The sequence below is a fragment of the Ictalurus punctatus genome, chromosome 15 (genome assembly GCF_001660625.3).
Source record: "Ictalurus punctatus breed USDA103 chromosome 15, Coco_2.0, whole genome shotgun sequence".
Classification (NCBI taxonomy): domain Eukaryota; kingdom Metazoa; phylum Chordata; class Actinopteri; order Siluriformes; family Ictaluridae; genus Ictalurus; species Ictalurus punctatus.
The window spans coordinates 2,945,307-2,961,248 of NC_030430.2; the positions used below are offsets into that span (position 1 = coordinate 2,945,307).

A 15,942-nucleotide genomic window follows, 5' to 3' on the forward strand; every position below is an offset into this window, starting at 1 on the left:
CAGGTCTCTTGTCCTACAACATATAGTATTCTATATGAATTCCCTGTGCTCGTTCGAATATGTTAAGGTTTCTATAGGGAGTAATAGCGTAGCTTTTATTGCCATGTCAGCATCTGTGGCTATCTTCATGGCAAAAACGGACTTACAAAACCAAAGGAAAAGAAAATACAGCAGTTAAGATTATATGAGATGTTTTACACTTACATATGATGATAAAAAAAAAAAAATTCTAAAACGTTTTCTGTTAAAATCTTACTAAACGAGTCCTTAAGTGAGCTTCCTACATTAAAATGGCGTCTTGGTTTCTATAGTGAAATCACACGCACGGGACCTTGTATGGAGGACGCGGCACGCGATCAAAAACGGATAAATCATCCGTTATTGGACGGATAAAAACGTGTAATGATTGATATGGTGAAGCTTCCTGTAAGGAGAAGTTTATCCAACATTTATGGAAGGAGTCGTGTAATGGTCAGTTACAACGTTTTCCTAGACTGCGTTACTGAGCACTAACCTAAGCCCGATCCTTTGCTTGACGTCAGCTGTCACAGAGAGCACGATCTGAGCAGGACTCTGTGGCTAAAATATCTGCATTGTGGAAGTACGGTTAATTGGAAAGCGAAAGCAGTCCAACCGCCACTTGTAATGTCTGCAACGCGATCGTTTCGCGAGGCGGTAGCAACAGAGCCGCGTTCTTGATACGCCAGCCAAAGACTACACACTCTCGATCCCTAACTATGATTAATCGATAATGAAGTTCCTTTCCTGTAAAAACTCTTTCTAATTCAATTTTCTCCATTAGTTGTCACAATCCTCACCTAAATCAATGACCAATAACCCCAGCGCACCATGCGAAAGTTGGTAAAGTAAGACTGAGCCTTACTGCAATTGGCTGGTTCATCAGAGCCGTCCACACAGTCGTTGTCACGGTCACACATCCAGACACGGGGAATGCAGCGCTTAGTGATGACACACTGGAACTGGTTGGGTGCACATGTCACCTCAGCTACATCAACACACAGAGCCAGTTAGTATACACACCACTCGAACACACTAGCAAGAGACAGGCTATGCATTACGATGAAGGGGAACGGGACCGATATGAGACGATCATACAGCCGACAGAACAAGCTGATGACAGACGAGCTATGGTGGAGAAAAGACACTCACGGCAATCTTTCTCATCTTCTCCTTGACCGCAGTTGTTCTGGCCGTTGCAGCGGAAAATTCCGGGAATGCAGCGGCTCGGGTGCGAGCACTTGAACTGGCTCGGCAGGCACACATGGATGTCTACGCCACACACACACACACACACACCAACACAGACATGTTAGACAGATCTGCCTGTATGATCATTTAGAACAAAACTGTAGTGTGTTCACTACGATTAATATTAAATAATCTACGTTTTCATTCTGCCTAAGCAATCACCACAAATCTGAAATGAATATTTCTCTCAGCGTAACAAAATTAATGCGATGTACTTTAAGGCCGGACCTTAAAATAAATCAATAAAAAGGTCGCTGTTTGGATTTAAATAAGCAAATACGTAAAGCGCACATATTACGGTTTTGAAACCTGCGTGATTTTGCTTTAAAAGGTCTCGTACAATAGATTTACATGCTGAGGTGAGGGAAAGGGCTTTGAGAAATAGAAATGCAACAAAATCCATTTAGAATCTTTGCAGCCTTATGAATCCGTGAAGCAACCCCTTATGCAACATGCTGTAAATGCTGTGCTGTGCATTTCGCTGTGTGGAGGGACCGTACCGCAGTTGGCCTCATCCGAGTTGTCCTGGCAGTCGTTGTCTCCATCACAAATGTAGGCGGGGTTTGTGCAGATGCCTGTGCCACACTGGAACTGTCCCGGCCGACATTTAAACTCCGCTAAACGCAACACACGACAAAAGTTATTATTCTCCCCCTCTCTCTCTCTCTCATCTATTCATTATGTCTCTCTTTCTCATTATGTATTCCTTGTCTGTAGCTCTCAGTTTTCTTCATTATCTATTCATTATGGCTCTCTCTGTCCATCTGTCAGCCTGTCTGTCTCTCTCTCCATCTGTCTCCATCTCTGCCAGTCCATCTGTCTGTCTCTCTTACTCTGTCTCGCTGTCCGTCTGTCTCTCCCTTAGTCTCCCTGTCCATCAGTCTGTCTCTCTCAGTCTCTCTTACTCTCTATCCATTCATCCGTCTGTCTCAGTCTCTGCCAGTCCATCTCTCTTACTCTGTCTCTCAGTCTCTCGTACTCTGTCTCCCTGTCCATCAGTCTGTCTCTCTCGCAGTCTCTTGTACTCGGTCTCCCTGTCCATCAGTCTGTCTCTCTCGCAGTCTCTTGCACTCGGTCTCACTGACCATCTGTCTGTCTCTCTCGCAGTCTCTCGTACTCTGTCTCCCTGTCCATCAGTCTGTCTCTCTCGCAGTCTCTTGTACTCTGTCTCCCTGTCCATCAGTCTGTCTCTCTCGCAGTCTCTTGCACTCGGTCTCACTGTCCATCAGTCTGTCTCTCTTACTCTGTCTCGATGTCCATCAGTCCGTCTCTCTCAGTCCCTGTCAATATGTCTCTCTCTGCCCTGCCTTCTATCTGTCTCTTTCTTTCATCTCTCTTTCAGTTCAGTTCAGTTCAGTAGTACTTTATTGGCATGAATGTTCTCACATTGTTACCAAAGCAAATCGTGCAGGTAAGATTGAACCAAAAGTTACACATTTACATGAAACATCCCTCTCAATCATAAGCATAATCATCACAAACAACATCGACATCAAAAACTGACATGCATCGCTGATATTCAAGGTGTGCGCTCAGGACACTACGTATCTCACCGTCCCTCCAGCTGTGACATTCCGTCTCCGTGTCCTTCTCCTAAAATTACATTGAATTTCTCATCTTCTGTTAGCTCACAGAAATGTGATATTTTGTGAGTCAGGGAAAGTCTTTCTTATTTGCTGATATTTTCGGCGGTGGCACTCGACCCCGCCGCTCGCACAGTGAGCGCACGGTCTCTGTTCTCTGAGCAGAAAGGTTTTTGCGTTCCCGTCTGTGCTCACTCAGCCTGTACCTGTTCAGGATGTCTCTGCTTTTAATATCTCTGCCAGTGAAGAGACGCATGACAAGTCGTACTCTCTGTTTAGGGTCTGATAGCAGTGTAATCTGGACTGGGTTTGGGTCGGACCGTCTCAGAGCTCCACGTGTGCTCCTCTCGTCTGATCAGTAATGTAGTCGACTCCGATTAGACGCTGGTCTGAGACTGCTGCGTGTAAGTGAGTCTCAGGACCAGCTGACAGGAGGAGACTGGTTTTAGGGCTGAGCTCATGGGTTTTCACTACTTGTTTTAAGAGGTTTCCAAAATGCTAGTGTTCTCATTTGTGCTGGTATACTCGGTGGGAATCAGCCTAATTCTGCATCATTGGTTGAATGTTTCTACACTATTCTGCATGCAGGGACTCTGTGGGAGGCTTGTCCCATCTAGTGTAGTCGTGTGTACTGAGTGGAGCCCAAACCGCACATCTATATAGCACAATAATACTATCAAAGATCTGACACTCCATTTTAATTGCCACGTCTATTTTGTGGATTTATTTTCTTGCGCGCATAAACAGCTCTTCGTGTTTTTTCCTCTTAGTGCATTCAAGCCCATATCTAAGCCTCCTGAGATCCTGATTTTCAGTCTTGGGTAATCGCAGTGTAATGAATGCACTTGGGCGGAGTGAACAGGTGTCTGTTCTCTGAGGTCTGACCTTTCTTTTTTTTTTTCTTTTTTGGACGATAACAATTTTAGTTTTGGCCATCTTTCTCCATCTGTTCATCCATCTGTCTTAGCAAGTCGATCTGACATTCTCTGTCCTTCTGTCTCTCTCCCTCTCTATGTCAGTCAACCTGACTTTCATTCTGTCCCTCACTCTCTCTCTCTCCCTCTCTATCCGTTTCTCTGTCCATCAGTCTGTCCTTCTCTCTCTACCCTTCCGTCCATCTGTCTCTGTCAGTCAGTCTCTCTCTCTCTCCGTCAATGAACATCTGTCTCTCTCCATCCATTCATCCATCCATCTATCTGTCGGTCTCCCTCGGTTCACCTCTCTCTCTCTCTCTCACGGCAAAGACATCAGCAAGACTCTACTCACGACAGTCGGCAGGTTCGTCTGAGCGATCTCCGCAGTCGTCTTCAGTGTCGCACTTCCACCAGAAGGGGATGCACTTATCATTCTTACACACAAACTGCACACACACACACAAATAAGCATCTGATTACAACAGCACTTCATAATTTACTCAACTTTGCACTGATGCATTCTGCTAGTGATTACATCTTACTCTCTATTTCTTTTAACCAACTCCATGCTGGTGAAAAAGTTCTATTTAAGTGTTGATGTGATTGAACAGGGTTTGCAGTGATCAGGCCTGGTTGTGTCTAATCCAGCTGAACCCCGTAATCAGTGCAGTTTCATAGATTTGGGGAATTAATAACTACGGGGGCAAATACATTTTCACACAGGCCCAGTTGGAATTGGATAGCTTTTTTGCTTTAATAATTACCCATCATTTTAAAAGCTATATTTTGTGTTTACTCGGGTTGCCTTCGCTTTATCTTAAGAGTTTGTTTGAAATTTCTGAAACAATTTAGTACGCGATCTACACAAAAACAGAAGGAATCAAGATCGGGCAAACGCCCCCCCCAACCCACCCCCGATTACCCAGCATTCAAGAACCCAATAAATTTAGGAACGAAATTTCTTATTCGAGTGAAATTTCTTTTCAAGTTTGAATAATAAAGTAGTTTTAAGACAGTTAACTGACGCACTAAATTGTCCGGCTGACGGATTTTCGGTGTAGGCGACGGTTATGTTTCCTCTCATGCAAACCACTCTATCCTAAACTTCGTTCAGACTCTTCAAGATTTCATGTTTAATTGCACAAGTTTAACTGGTTCCACCCAGTTAAAGAAATAAAACCTGTACGAGCATACTGTAGCAACAGATATTTTCACATTCAGCTACTGCTTTTTTCCCCCTAGTGGCGCACACACCTGGCTAGCCGTGCAGTTAGACAGGCACTGTTTTCCGTCTGCAGCCAGGTAGAAGTTAGTGGGACAGGCGCACTTGTAACCTCCTCCAGGGGACAGCAAACACAAGTTACTGCAGCCTCCATTATCCACCTGACACGGGTGAGTCTCCACTGCAGACAGAGGAAAAGCCATTTCTCAGTACTACGAAGTTGTACTGCCGTCGAGACGCACACTGACCAGTAATTTAAATCAAAGTTGAATTGTTGGAATCCGTCTGAAGATCCTGTACACTGCTCTACACTATTTACACAAGAAATAGTTTGAGAGTTGTCTGATCAGACATGCTCGCCCCTAACCTTATCTCTCTTTCTTTTTTTTAATTTTAAACATACAGTTGCAATCAAAATGATTCAACCCCCAGTGCAAATCAGGTTTATTGGCAAAATTTAGACTTTCAGCTGTTTGCGATGAACAAATCAAACAAAAGCGATTGTAATAGTTATATATAGTTAAATTATTCACCCCTTCATTGTGAGCATCTTTAGTACTCAGTAGAGCTCCTTTTACTGTTATGACCCGCTGCAAACGAGATGCAGATCTTCTGGCAGCGTTCCTGAGGAATCTTTACCCGTTCCTCATGAGCAGTGGCCTCCAGTGCAGTAATATTGTTGGGTTTGCGTGCTGCGACCGCCTTCTTCAAATCCCACCAGAGATTTTTTATGGGGTTGAAGTCAGGTGACTGTGACGGCCCTGTAGAATCTTCCAGGATTCTTCTGCAACCAAGCCTTGGTGGAATTTGAGGTACGTTTAGGATCATTGTCCTGTTGGAAGGTCCAGTGACGCCCAAGCGTCAGCTTCCTCACAGACGGCGTGACGTTTTCTCCTAGGATTTCCTGATACTTCAATGGATCCATCTCGCCTTCCACATGCTGCAGGTTTCCCGTGCCAGAGGATGTGAAGCAGCCGCAGAGCATCACCGAGCCTCCACCATGCTCGACTGTGGACAGAGTGTTCTTTCTTCATTCTTCTTCCTCCAGACATTCCGCTGATCCATCGTGCCGAAAAGTTCCAGTTTTGTTTCATCGCTCCACAGAACAGAATCACAAAACTTCCGTGGATTATTTATATGATTTTGAGCGACTTTTCTTGTGCTTTTGGGTCGGTAGCGGTGAACGCCTTGGACTTCTGGCATGGAAACCTTCTGCGTTTAGTACACGCCTTACTGAGCTCACTGAAACCTCAGTGCTGTTACACCAAATCTCGCTGCAGGTCTTTTACCGTCACTCGAGGGTTTTTCACAACCTGCCTTCTCACAAATCTGCTTGTATCCATTGATAGCTTCCTTTTTCTGCCCCGTCCAGGTATTTCATATGTTTTCTACCCCAAGCCAGTTCAGGTATTTCATGTGTTCCAGCTCAAGCACATCTGGTGCAACTAATGAAGCCCTTGATTGGTTACATCAGGTCTGCTTGAGACAACACCTGTTTTGCATATTTGTGCTGTTGTGAGGGATTCTGTGAGGGAGGGGGGTGAATCATTTTGAGACTGGAGAAATCATTATAAGTCGCATTTTCAGTTGAATTTGTGGAAACCACTTGAAGCGTTCTCTGTGTTGAACTATTTCAATCGCTTTTGTTTGATTTGTTCATCGCAAACAGCTGAAAGTAAATTTGGACAATAAACCTGATTTGCACTGGGGGTTGAATCATTTTGATTGCATCTGTAATGCAGAGAATGAGAAAATGAATAAAACACAAGACCCTTGTGGGCGTCTTTGTCCGAGTTTGAAAACAAACATAATGAAAATTGTAATATTATTCGAAAAGGAAAATTAATTAAGACGAGTTAATTGTGTGCATTCCATAATACTCTGGCTTTCTGTAGGTTACATCTGCATAATGAGTTTTGTATGAATCTGATAAGCTTGGTAGGAGGTGTGTGAGCGTGTGTGTGTGTGTGTGTGTGTGTGTGTGTCCTCACCGGCAGGCTGTCTGTAGGGATGGTAGATGTGGATATCCATAGGCCTGTGCAGTGTGCTGATCAGCATGGTCTTGTTGGTACCCAGTGTTTTGTGAGCTCTGTTGATGGACTTGGTCTCCCAGTCGGTCCAGTAGATGTAATCCTCAAACAGAGTCATGGCGAAGATGTGTGGGATGTCGTGATTCAGCACTGCATGGAAGAACACAGGCTGAGCAACACAACCTACATTCCTTCTCACAGTGCACTGTTACACATTCCACCATTTTAATGAAACACTTCAACTCTGAAATGACCAACATGGTGATCGTGCTTGCTTTAAAACGGTTTACCGTCCGACTTTCATTTAATTTGAGCGCAGCACCTTGGTCTATGTCTGTGGGAACCCTCCATGTCACACACTCGGTCACGCTCTAACCTGCTCGGCCACCTTCTACCAAATTTCCACAGTTTTCTAACAAATGAATACTAGGGCTAGCTGATATGATATCACACCAGACAACTGGGAACAATGACATCCAATCAACTGTTAGCGCAAATAATACTGGATAAAGTACTGATACAATATACTGAAATAGCGTGCTGTCTTATCATTCAGCATAACATCAATAACGTATCATAACGTCACCACAGATCGGTCTTTGCATGATCACTTCCTTGTGTGAGTGTGCGTGCGTGCGTGACAGATAGATAGATAGTTTAAGATGGATAGACAGAAAAGCAGAGAGAGAAAGGATAGGCAGAGAGTCAGACAGACAGGAGAAACAGAGATAGATAAGACAGAGAGATGGGTAGATGGATAGAGAGAGAGAGAAGGACAGAGACAGGCAGCCAGGAGAGAAAACTAGACACAAAGAGAGAGTAAAGATAGATAGATAGATAGATAGATAGCTAGGTAGTTAGATAGACATATAGATTGATAGAAAGAGAGATACATAGATAGATAGATAGAAAAGGGGAGAGAAAAAAGGACAGACAGACAGGCAGGAGAGGAAACTAGACACAGAAAGAGAGATTAAAGATTGATAGATAGAAAAGTGGATAGAGAAAAGGACAGCTAAACAGGCAGGCTGGCAGACAGACAGGAGAGAAAGATGGACACAAAGAGACGGGGTAAAGACAGACAGACAAATAGACAGAATAGATACAGAATAATCTATAAATATAGATTAAATATAGACAGATAAATAACCTAAATATAGACAGAGACAGATAGGTAAATAAATAAATAGACAAACAGAAGATAGAAAAATGGACAGATAGTAGATAGACAGAACAGATGGACAGGAAGACAGATAGAGCGAGAAAGACAGTTAGAAAGAGTGAAGATTAAGACAAAGATAGAAAAAGGGAGACAGAAAATGACAAACCAAGACAACGAGATAAAGAGCTGGAAAAACGGTGATAAAGAGAGTGAAGAAAGATAGATCTCTCCACAGAAAGACATAAAGAGAGACTCTGTACCAATGTGCCTGTTGGAGCCGTCGAGGCTAGCGAAGGCGATGTAGTCCTCGCGAGCGTCGGCCCAGTAGATGCGGTCGTTGATGAAGTCCAGCGTGAGGCCGTTGGGCCACGTGATCTTATCCTTGACGATGATGCTGCGGTCCGTGCCGTCCATTCCGATACGGCCGATGTGAGGCACGTCTCCCCAGTCTGACCAGTACAGGTAACTGCAAACACACACACACACGTCAGAAATTCAACATTTGCATAACTATTAGCGGCAAAACCATTACTGCGAAAGAAAAGGAATTTACAACATTCATGTTGATAAAATAGCGACATTGGCTCCTCAAATCCTACCAGATCCTGTGATTCATCTCGGAGTACGTGTGTGCTTGTGTGAGCGCGCGAGTTCTGCATGCTCACCCATTGCGCACGTCCACAGTCACAGCTCGAGGCTCCCTCAGACCGCTGTTGACCAGCATGCTCCTGTAAGCCCCATTCAGCTTGGAAACCTCGATGGTGTCTCGGCCCTTATCGCACCAGTAGAGGTTGCCCCCGACCCAGTCCACCGCCAGACCGTCCGGATTGCTCAGGGATGTCCGGTGCAGCACCTACAACAAAGACCATGCAGGAACGCATATAAGAAGCACACGAAGAACGACTCCGCCTTTACCGCCGGATAGTAGAAACCTCAAACGTACCTCGACGTTACTGCCGTTCATGTGCATGCGGCGGATCATGCTGCCCTGCGTGGTCACGTCTGTCCAGTAGATCATCTGCTCTGCATAGTGATAGTCCAGTGCCACGGCGTTGTTCAAACCCTGTTACACACGATCACAAAATTAACCACTAACCAGTTAACCATTAACCAGTTGGCGCACAGCCAACTCTTATCTTTATTTTAGCAGAAGCACTAAAGAAACCCTGAACTCGTTCGCCGAACCAGACTGAACGAGGGTAAAAGTGGACATTAAAATGACATTAGAACATCGGGCACTCTTACCTGTTTGATCAGGGTGTAGTTGCTGCCATCCAGGTTGAGCTTCCTCAAGTAGTAGCGGTTAGCAAAGAGCAGATAAGCCTCCTCTTCTGCAAAAAGAAATGTCCAGCCGTCAAAGGATATACACCGCCGGTCAAAAGTTTGTGGACACCCGACTGAAATGTTTCTCACGCTCTCAAAAAGCTTTGATCTGAAGGTGTGTGATTAAACGTTTGAAATCGGTGTTGCAGACAAAAATATAACCGTGCCGACATATTCATTAGAAAACGAACATTTTATCTACATAAAAATCTTTTTCTTAAAGACAACATAATTCCTATAGTTCCATGTGTGTTATTCCAGAGTTTTGATGACTTTCTTATTATTCTAAAATGTGTGTGTGTGGGGGGGGGGGGGGGGGGGGGGGAGATAATAAAAATAAACAGTGTTTTTTATTTTTATATATATATATAGTGTAAGTGAGAGTGGATTTGTGAGCGTGTTTGGTTCCGTTCATACCGGAAGAGGACTTGCAGCGTGTTGAGTCGTTAGCATGCACCGCATAACCTTCCACGCAGAAGCAGTGGAAGCTGCCATGGCTGTTGACGCAGCGCTGAGAGCAAGGGTACGTGGTGGTGCACTCGTCCACATCCATACATGTCTTGCCATCCTTTTTCAGACGGAATCCAGGCTCACAGCGACACTGATGAACGACAATACAAAAAAAACAAAAAACCCAACAACAAATAAATAAATAATAAATAAAAATCTGTGTTTATATTCTTAAAATCAGAATGTTAAACAGTGATGGCCAGATAACAATGAAAACAGAGAGAATCTGACCTGTTGTATATGGAAGAGGTATGTTTTGTTTTTTTTTTAATCAAAAATGTTTTTTGTATTTATATATTTTTAATTACATTTTTGATTCATTTTAATTGTGCTTACTAGCATTTGGTTGTCATTTATGAACGTACTAATCACCATTGATAGAGATTGTGGCTGATATTTCACCCTACTGGAAGAAGGAAGGAAGGATGGATGGATGGATGGATGGATGGATATCTAAATCTATACTTTTATCTACTGTATATTTCCATTTGTGCAGACTGCAAACCCGGTCACATCGCACCATCACAAACACCATCAACATCACCATTATCACAAACAACAACATCAGAAACATCACTGTGGAAGCAGGGGCGTGCTCGAGCGCCGGTTCTGTAAACGGAGGGCGGAGATGGAGAAGGTGAGTGGTAAGGAATGCACACCTGGAGTGTGGAGTGGAATTCTGTGGGAGAAACCTGCATGGAGTAGTGCGGGTGCGTGCATGTGTGTGCGATTAAAAAAAGCTGAAAGCAAAAGTAAAACCTTTTGAGTTGTCCCAAGTCTGCCGGAACTTTCTGCCCGAACTTGGGGAGAGTGTCACAACATCAACATCACAATCACCACCACAATCAAAATCACCAACATCACAATCACCACCACAATCAACAGCACCATTAAAATCACCATCAACACCACCACAATCACAAACATCATTATCAACACCACCACAAACATCACAATCATCACAAACACCACCATCAAAATCATCAACACCACCAACATCACAAACACCACCATCAAAATCATCAACACCACCAACATCACAAACACCACCATCAAAATCATCAACACCAATCACAATCATCACAAACACCACCATCAAAATCATCAACACAACCAACATTACAAACACCACCATCAAAATCACCATCAACACCACCAACATCACCATCACAATTAACAGCACCATCACCATCACAAACAGCACCATCAAAATCACCATCAACACCATCACAAACACCAACATCACAATCATAGAAACCACCACCATCAAAATCATCATCACCACCACCATCAAAATCATCAACATCACCACCACCATCATCACAATCACCACCAACATCACCAACACCACAAACATCACCATCACAATCAACAGCACCATCACAAACAGCACCATCAAAATCACCATCAACACCATCACAATCATAGAAACCACCACCATCAAAATCAACATCACCAACACCACCACCATCATCACAATCACCACCAACATCACCAACACCACAAACATCACCATCACAATCAACAGCACCATCACCACAAACATCACCACCACAAACAGCACCATCAAAATCACCATCAACACCATCACAAACACCAACATCACAATCATAGAAACCACCACCATCAAAATCAACATCACCACCACCACAATCACCACCAACATCACAAATACCACCAACATCACAATCACCACCACAATCAACAGCACCATCAAAATCACCATCAACACCACCAACATCACAATCACCACCAACATCACAATCATCATCACAAACACCACCACCAAAATCAACATCATCACAATCACCACCACAATCAACAGCACCATAAAAATCACCATCACAATCACCACCACAAACAGCACCATCAAAATCACCATCAACACCATCACAAACACCAACATCACAATCATCATCATCATCATAGAAACCACCACCATCAAAATCAACATCACCACCACCATCATCACAATCACCACCACAATCACCAACACCACAAACATCACAAACACCACCATCACAATCACCACCACAATCAACAGCACCATCAAAACCACATCACAATCACCACCAACATCACAATCAACACCACGACCATCACAATCACCATCAACATCCTAAACATCATTATCAACACCACCACCATCAACACCACCACCTTCACAAACACCAACATCACAAACACCACCAACATCACCATTACTAATATCACCACCACCACTGTTAATAACAACAACATTTAAATAGCATAAAAAAATTATAGAGAAAAGGTAACTAATTCACCCCTCCTCCAGCAACCAATTTATTTAATATCCACTTATCTGTCTATTATAAACAATATCTACAAACCTAGCGCCATCTGTCTGCATTAATCACTACATATCTCTACTGAATTCTATATCTCTTGCTAGTTTATTGTGCAAAATTGGTCAGAAATAGGCCCAAAAGCATGAACACAAATAAAATCAATACAAAATAGCATGTGTACTCAACATGCGCGCACACACACACACACACACACACACACCTTGTATCCAATCTTGAGGTCCTCACAGAGCTGTGTGCAGCCACTGAGCTTGCTGTTGAGACACTCGTTGACGAAGCAGTTGTGCTCGTCTGAGCCATCGCCGCAGTCGTCTTTCCAGTCACACAACGCATCCTCGCTCACACACTTCCCGTTGTTGCACAGATGTTCAGAGTCATTACAGCGCTTCTCTGTGAATGCACACATGTACACACACCCAACCAGAATTACACGTCAATGCTTCGAAACATCTGATCTGAGATTATAACAATCAATCTGTCAGAAAGTTTTTAAAACTTCTTCATTTACTGTTAGTCCCAGTCGAAACACTGCGTTATTTGTAGCTAGAAACCTGTAGCGAATTTTGTGAATCGGAACATTCTGTAGTTCTCTTCAGGACTGGACAGCGCCATACTTCGCTCAACCCTCAAACTGCATCAGAAAAGAATGTAGAATCATACCGCTTTAGCGTCAAAATACCACCGAATAGAGTCGCCATTTTGAGTCTCTTCGGTGACTCGAGTCATTTGGTTCTGTTCAGTTAAAATAATTCGTTGAGATTCGTTCACTGATTCGTTCAGTTTGCCCAAAATCTGTTGGGTCAGAACTGGGGTCAACTTTGGCAGGGTTGTAATGAAAATGCTCCAAAAATTTCACAGGGATGTATAGGCAAGGGACAATGTAGCCACCCAAAATAGACACTGGGCCATGTCAGTACTATTTGGCCTTATTTTACAATATACTGTTGAGGTCATAAGTTGACACATGCCCTGCAGAATCTGAAAAATGTTAACAATTGAAAATAAAGAAATAAATAAAAGAGGCATCATAAAATGCTTTTTATTTAGTCCTACCCTGAATAAGCTATTTCACACGACAGACATTTACATATAGTCCACAAGACAAAATAATCAAACAAATTCACACAAATGAACCAGTTCAAAAGTTTACACACCCTTGATTATTAATCCCGTGTGTCGTTACCTGGATGATCAGCGACTGCGTTTATGTTGTGTGAGAGTTCTTCACGAGTCTCTTGTTTGTCCTGAGCAGTTAAACCGCCCACTGTTCTTCAGAAAAATCCTCCAGGTCCTCCACACTCTTTACTTTTCCAGCATCTTCTGCATATTTGACCCCTTTCCGACAGCGGCTATATGATGTCGAGAGCCGTCTTTTCACACTGAGGACGACCGAGGGACTCGTACACGACTATTACATAAGGTGCAAACGTTCACTGATGCTCAAGGAGGCGACACCATACAAGAGCCAGAGGGGTGTAAACTTTTGAACAGGAAGATCGGTGCAAATAGTGTACAGCAAAATTTCAGTCACAGCTGAAAGATTAGCCGATTTAATCGCCGAGCGGTGAACGAGAAAGGAGCGAATCTTAGTTACGCCTGAAGCGGATCACTGACTCAGGAAACGTGGATCGGGTAAAGGCACGCATTTAGCTGCCAGTATGACTTAACTAATTCAGAGCCAGACGACCATGTGACAATCATGAAGTCAGTATGGAAACACTGGTTTACATGTTTCTAACTGGTACTTTGTGATTGTGAATAGGAATGACTCTGATACTATTTTATGACAAAACAACCCCCCCCCCCCCCCCCCAAAAAAAAAACAAAACAAAAAAAACCAAAAAAACAACAAATTACCCAAATACTACTTTCAATAATCGGAAGCAGCCATTCAAGGTGGATTTCACATTTAAAATGACATTTTAAGTGCAGTGGTACTTGAACACCACCACATCCTCATTCCTCAATTCCTAAAGATGCGAGTAAAATGCAAAGACACAGCCATCAGGTCCACGAGCTCAACGAAACAGTCAATCTCTCCAGGCAGGGGCGACGTTAATGAGGCGGCAAACCGGCCGCCATCAACCCTTTCATCAAGCTCACACACTGTGTTGCACAGCTGGGTCCTAGCCAGGGATTTTATGACCACAAGCTTTTTATGGCTTCACGTCCAGCTGCAATGGAACCCTGTCCTTTACATTTTCACACAAGTATGACAGCAGGGATAATACATTGGGGCATATAGTGTCTGCCATGATTATGTGCTGTGTAGGAGAAAAATGTGTACGAAGGAACAGATCAAATTTGAAGGTGGGGGGGGGGGGGGGGGGGGTAATCTTAGTATAAGGTCTTGTGCATTAATATAATCTTGTGATTTGCATCGTCTAGTGTCAGATCTGCTGTGAATCGAGAATCTAACAGTGCGGATACTGAAATGATTACACATCTTCGTGTTTGCGGTTACCTGGCTCGGTGCAGCGGGGGTTACTGGGGGCTTCGTCCGAGTGGTCATGACAATCAAACTCGCCATCACACTCCCAGTTCTTCTGCTTTAGACACTGGCCATTATCACAGCGGAAATCGTTGGGAGCGCAAGTGGGGTACTCTGTTATGTTACAGAAACACACAATGGCTCATTAAATATCTCAACTTAAACCTTTCCCATAAGAAAGAGTAGTATACACAGATCAGCCATAACATTAAAACCACGGACGGGTGAAGTGAATAACATCGATTAGCTCGTTACATTGGCACCAGTCGAGGGGGTGGGATTTAATAGGCAGCAAGTGAACAGTCAGTTCTCGAAGTCGATGTGTTGAAAGCAGGAAAAATGGGCAAGCGTAAAGACCTTTCACAAGGGCCAAATTGTGACGGTTAGACGACCGGGCCAACACGATGCACGACAACAGTTTTACAGGTCATTGTCGTGTATCCGCACTATCTATGGTGTCTGGAATTTGCATTTTTTTTCAAACTCTCGAGGACACAAGCGGATGGTCACCACTCAGATTCAGACTGATACGGGGATACCAAAACGCACACAGACACACTCACCACATTCGAGAGACTCGTCAGAACCGTCACGGCAATCCAAGTCGTGATCGCAGACGAAATGCTTGGGGATGCACTGCTTATTCTGGCACTGGAACTCCGTGTCATCGCAGGTCTTATTGTTCGCTAGAAAGAGACACGATGAGGTATAAAGTGAGGATAGGGAGGGGGGAAAAAAGGGTTAACGGCAAAAAGGATTTAAATGAAGTGAGTGGACACTTACTGCAGCCAGCCTGCACACCCTCATCAGCTCCATCGGGACAGTCTTTATCCCCGTCACACTTCCAGCGCTGGGGCACACAGTGGGAGCCGGGGCAGTGGAAGGCTTCGGGACTGCACGTCTTCGAACCTGGAATGACATGGCGTAAGGTGTCTAGCAGAAGAACATCCCGGCCCTTGAATGAGCGGACAACTGTTTTTAAGAGCGTACGTACACAGCCAGGTCCATAAGTATTTGGACAGTGACACAACTTTCGGAATTGTGCCTCTCTATACCACCGCGATGGTGAAATGAAGCAATCAAGATACCCTTGAGGTGTAGACCTCCGGCT

The 15,942-nt window shown here is 43.9% G+C and overlaps 1 protein-coding gene across 2 annotated transcripts in view; it reads right to left on the reverse strand.

Moving 5' to 3' along the window:
* lrp1ab (low density lipoprotein receptor-related protein 1Ab) overlaps positions 1-15,942 on the reverse strand; it is a 152,368-nt gene that overhangs the window by 16,311 nt on the left and 120,115 nt on the right. For both annotated transcript variants that reach the window (XM_017487059.3, XM_053686225.1), the window contains exons 52-66: positions 15,615-15,740; positions 15,395-15,517; positions 14,805-14,945; positions 12,543-12,730; positions 9,921-10,104; positions 9,426-9,511; positions 9,124-9,243; positions 8,846-9,033; positions 8,441-8,646; positions 6,980-7,168; positions 5,021-5,169; positions 4,119-4,212; positions 1,770-1,886; positions 1,171-1,290; positions 884-1,006 (exon numbers count right to left, since the gene is read on the reverse strand). In XM_017487059.3, the coding sequence (XP_017342548.2) occupies positions 884-1,006; positions 1,171-1,290; positions 1,770-1,886; positions 4,119-4,212; positions 5,021-5,169; positions 6,980-7,168; positions 8,441-8,646; positions 8,846-9,033; positions 9,124-9,243; positions 9,426-9,511; positions 9,921-10,104; positions 12,543-12,730; positions 14,805-14,945; positions 15,395-15,517; positions 15,615-15,740 (2,154 nt within the window). The remainder of the gene's footprint in view (positions 1-883; positions 1,007-1,170; positions 1,291-1,769; positions 1,887-4,118; positions 4,213-5,020; positions 5,170-6,979; positions 7,169-8,440; positions 8,647-8,845; positions 9,034-9,123; positions 9,244-9,425; positions 9,512-9,920; positions 10,105-12,542; positions 12,731-14,804; positions 14,946-15,394; positions 15,518-15,614; positions 15,741-15,942) is intronic.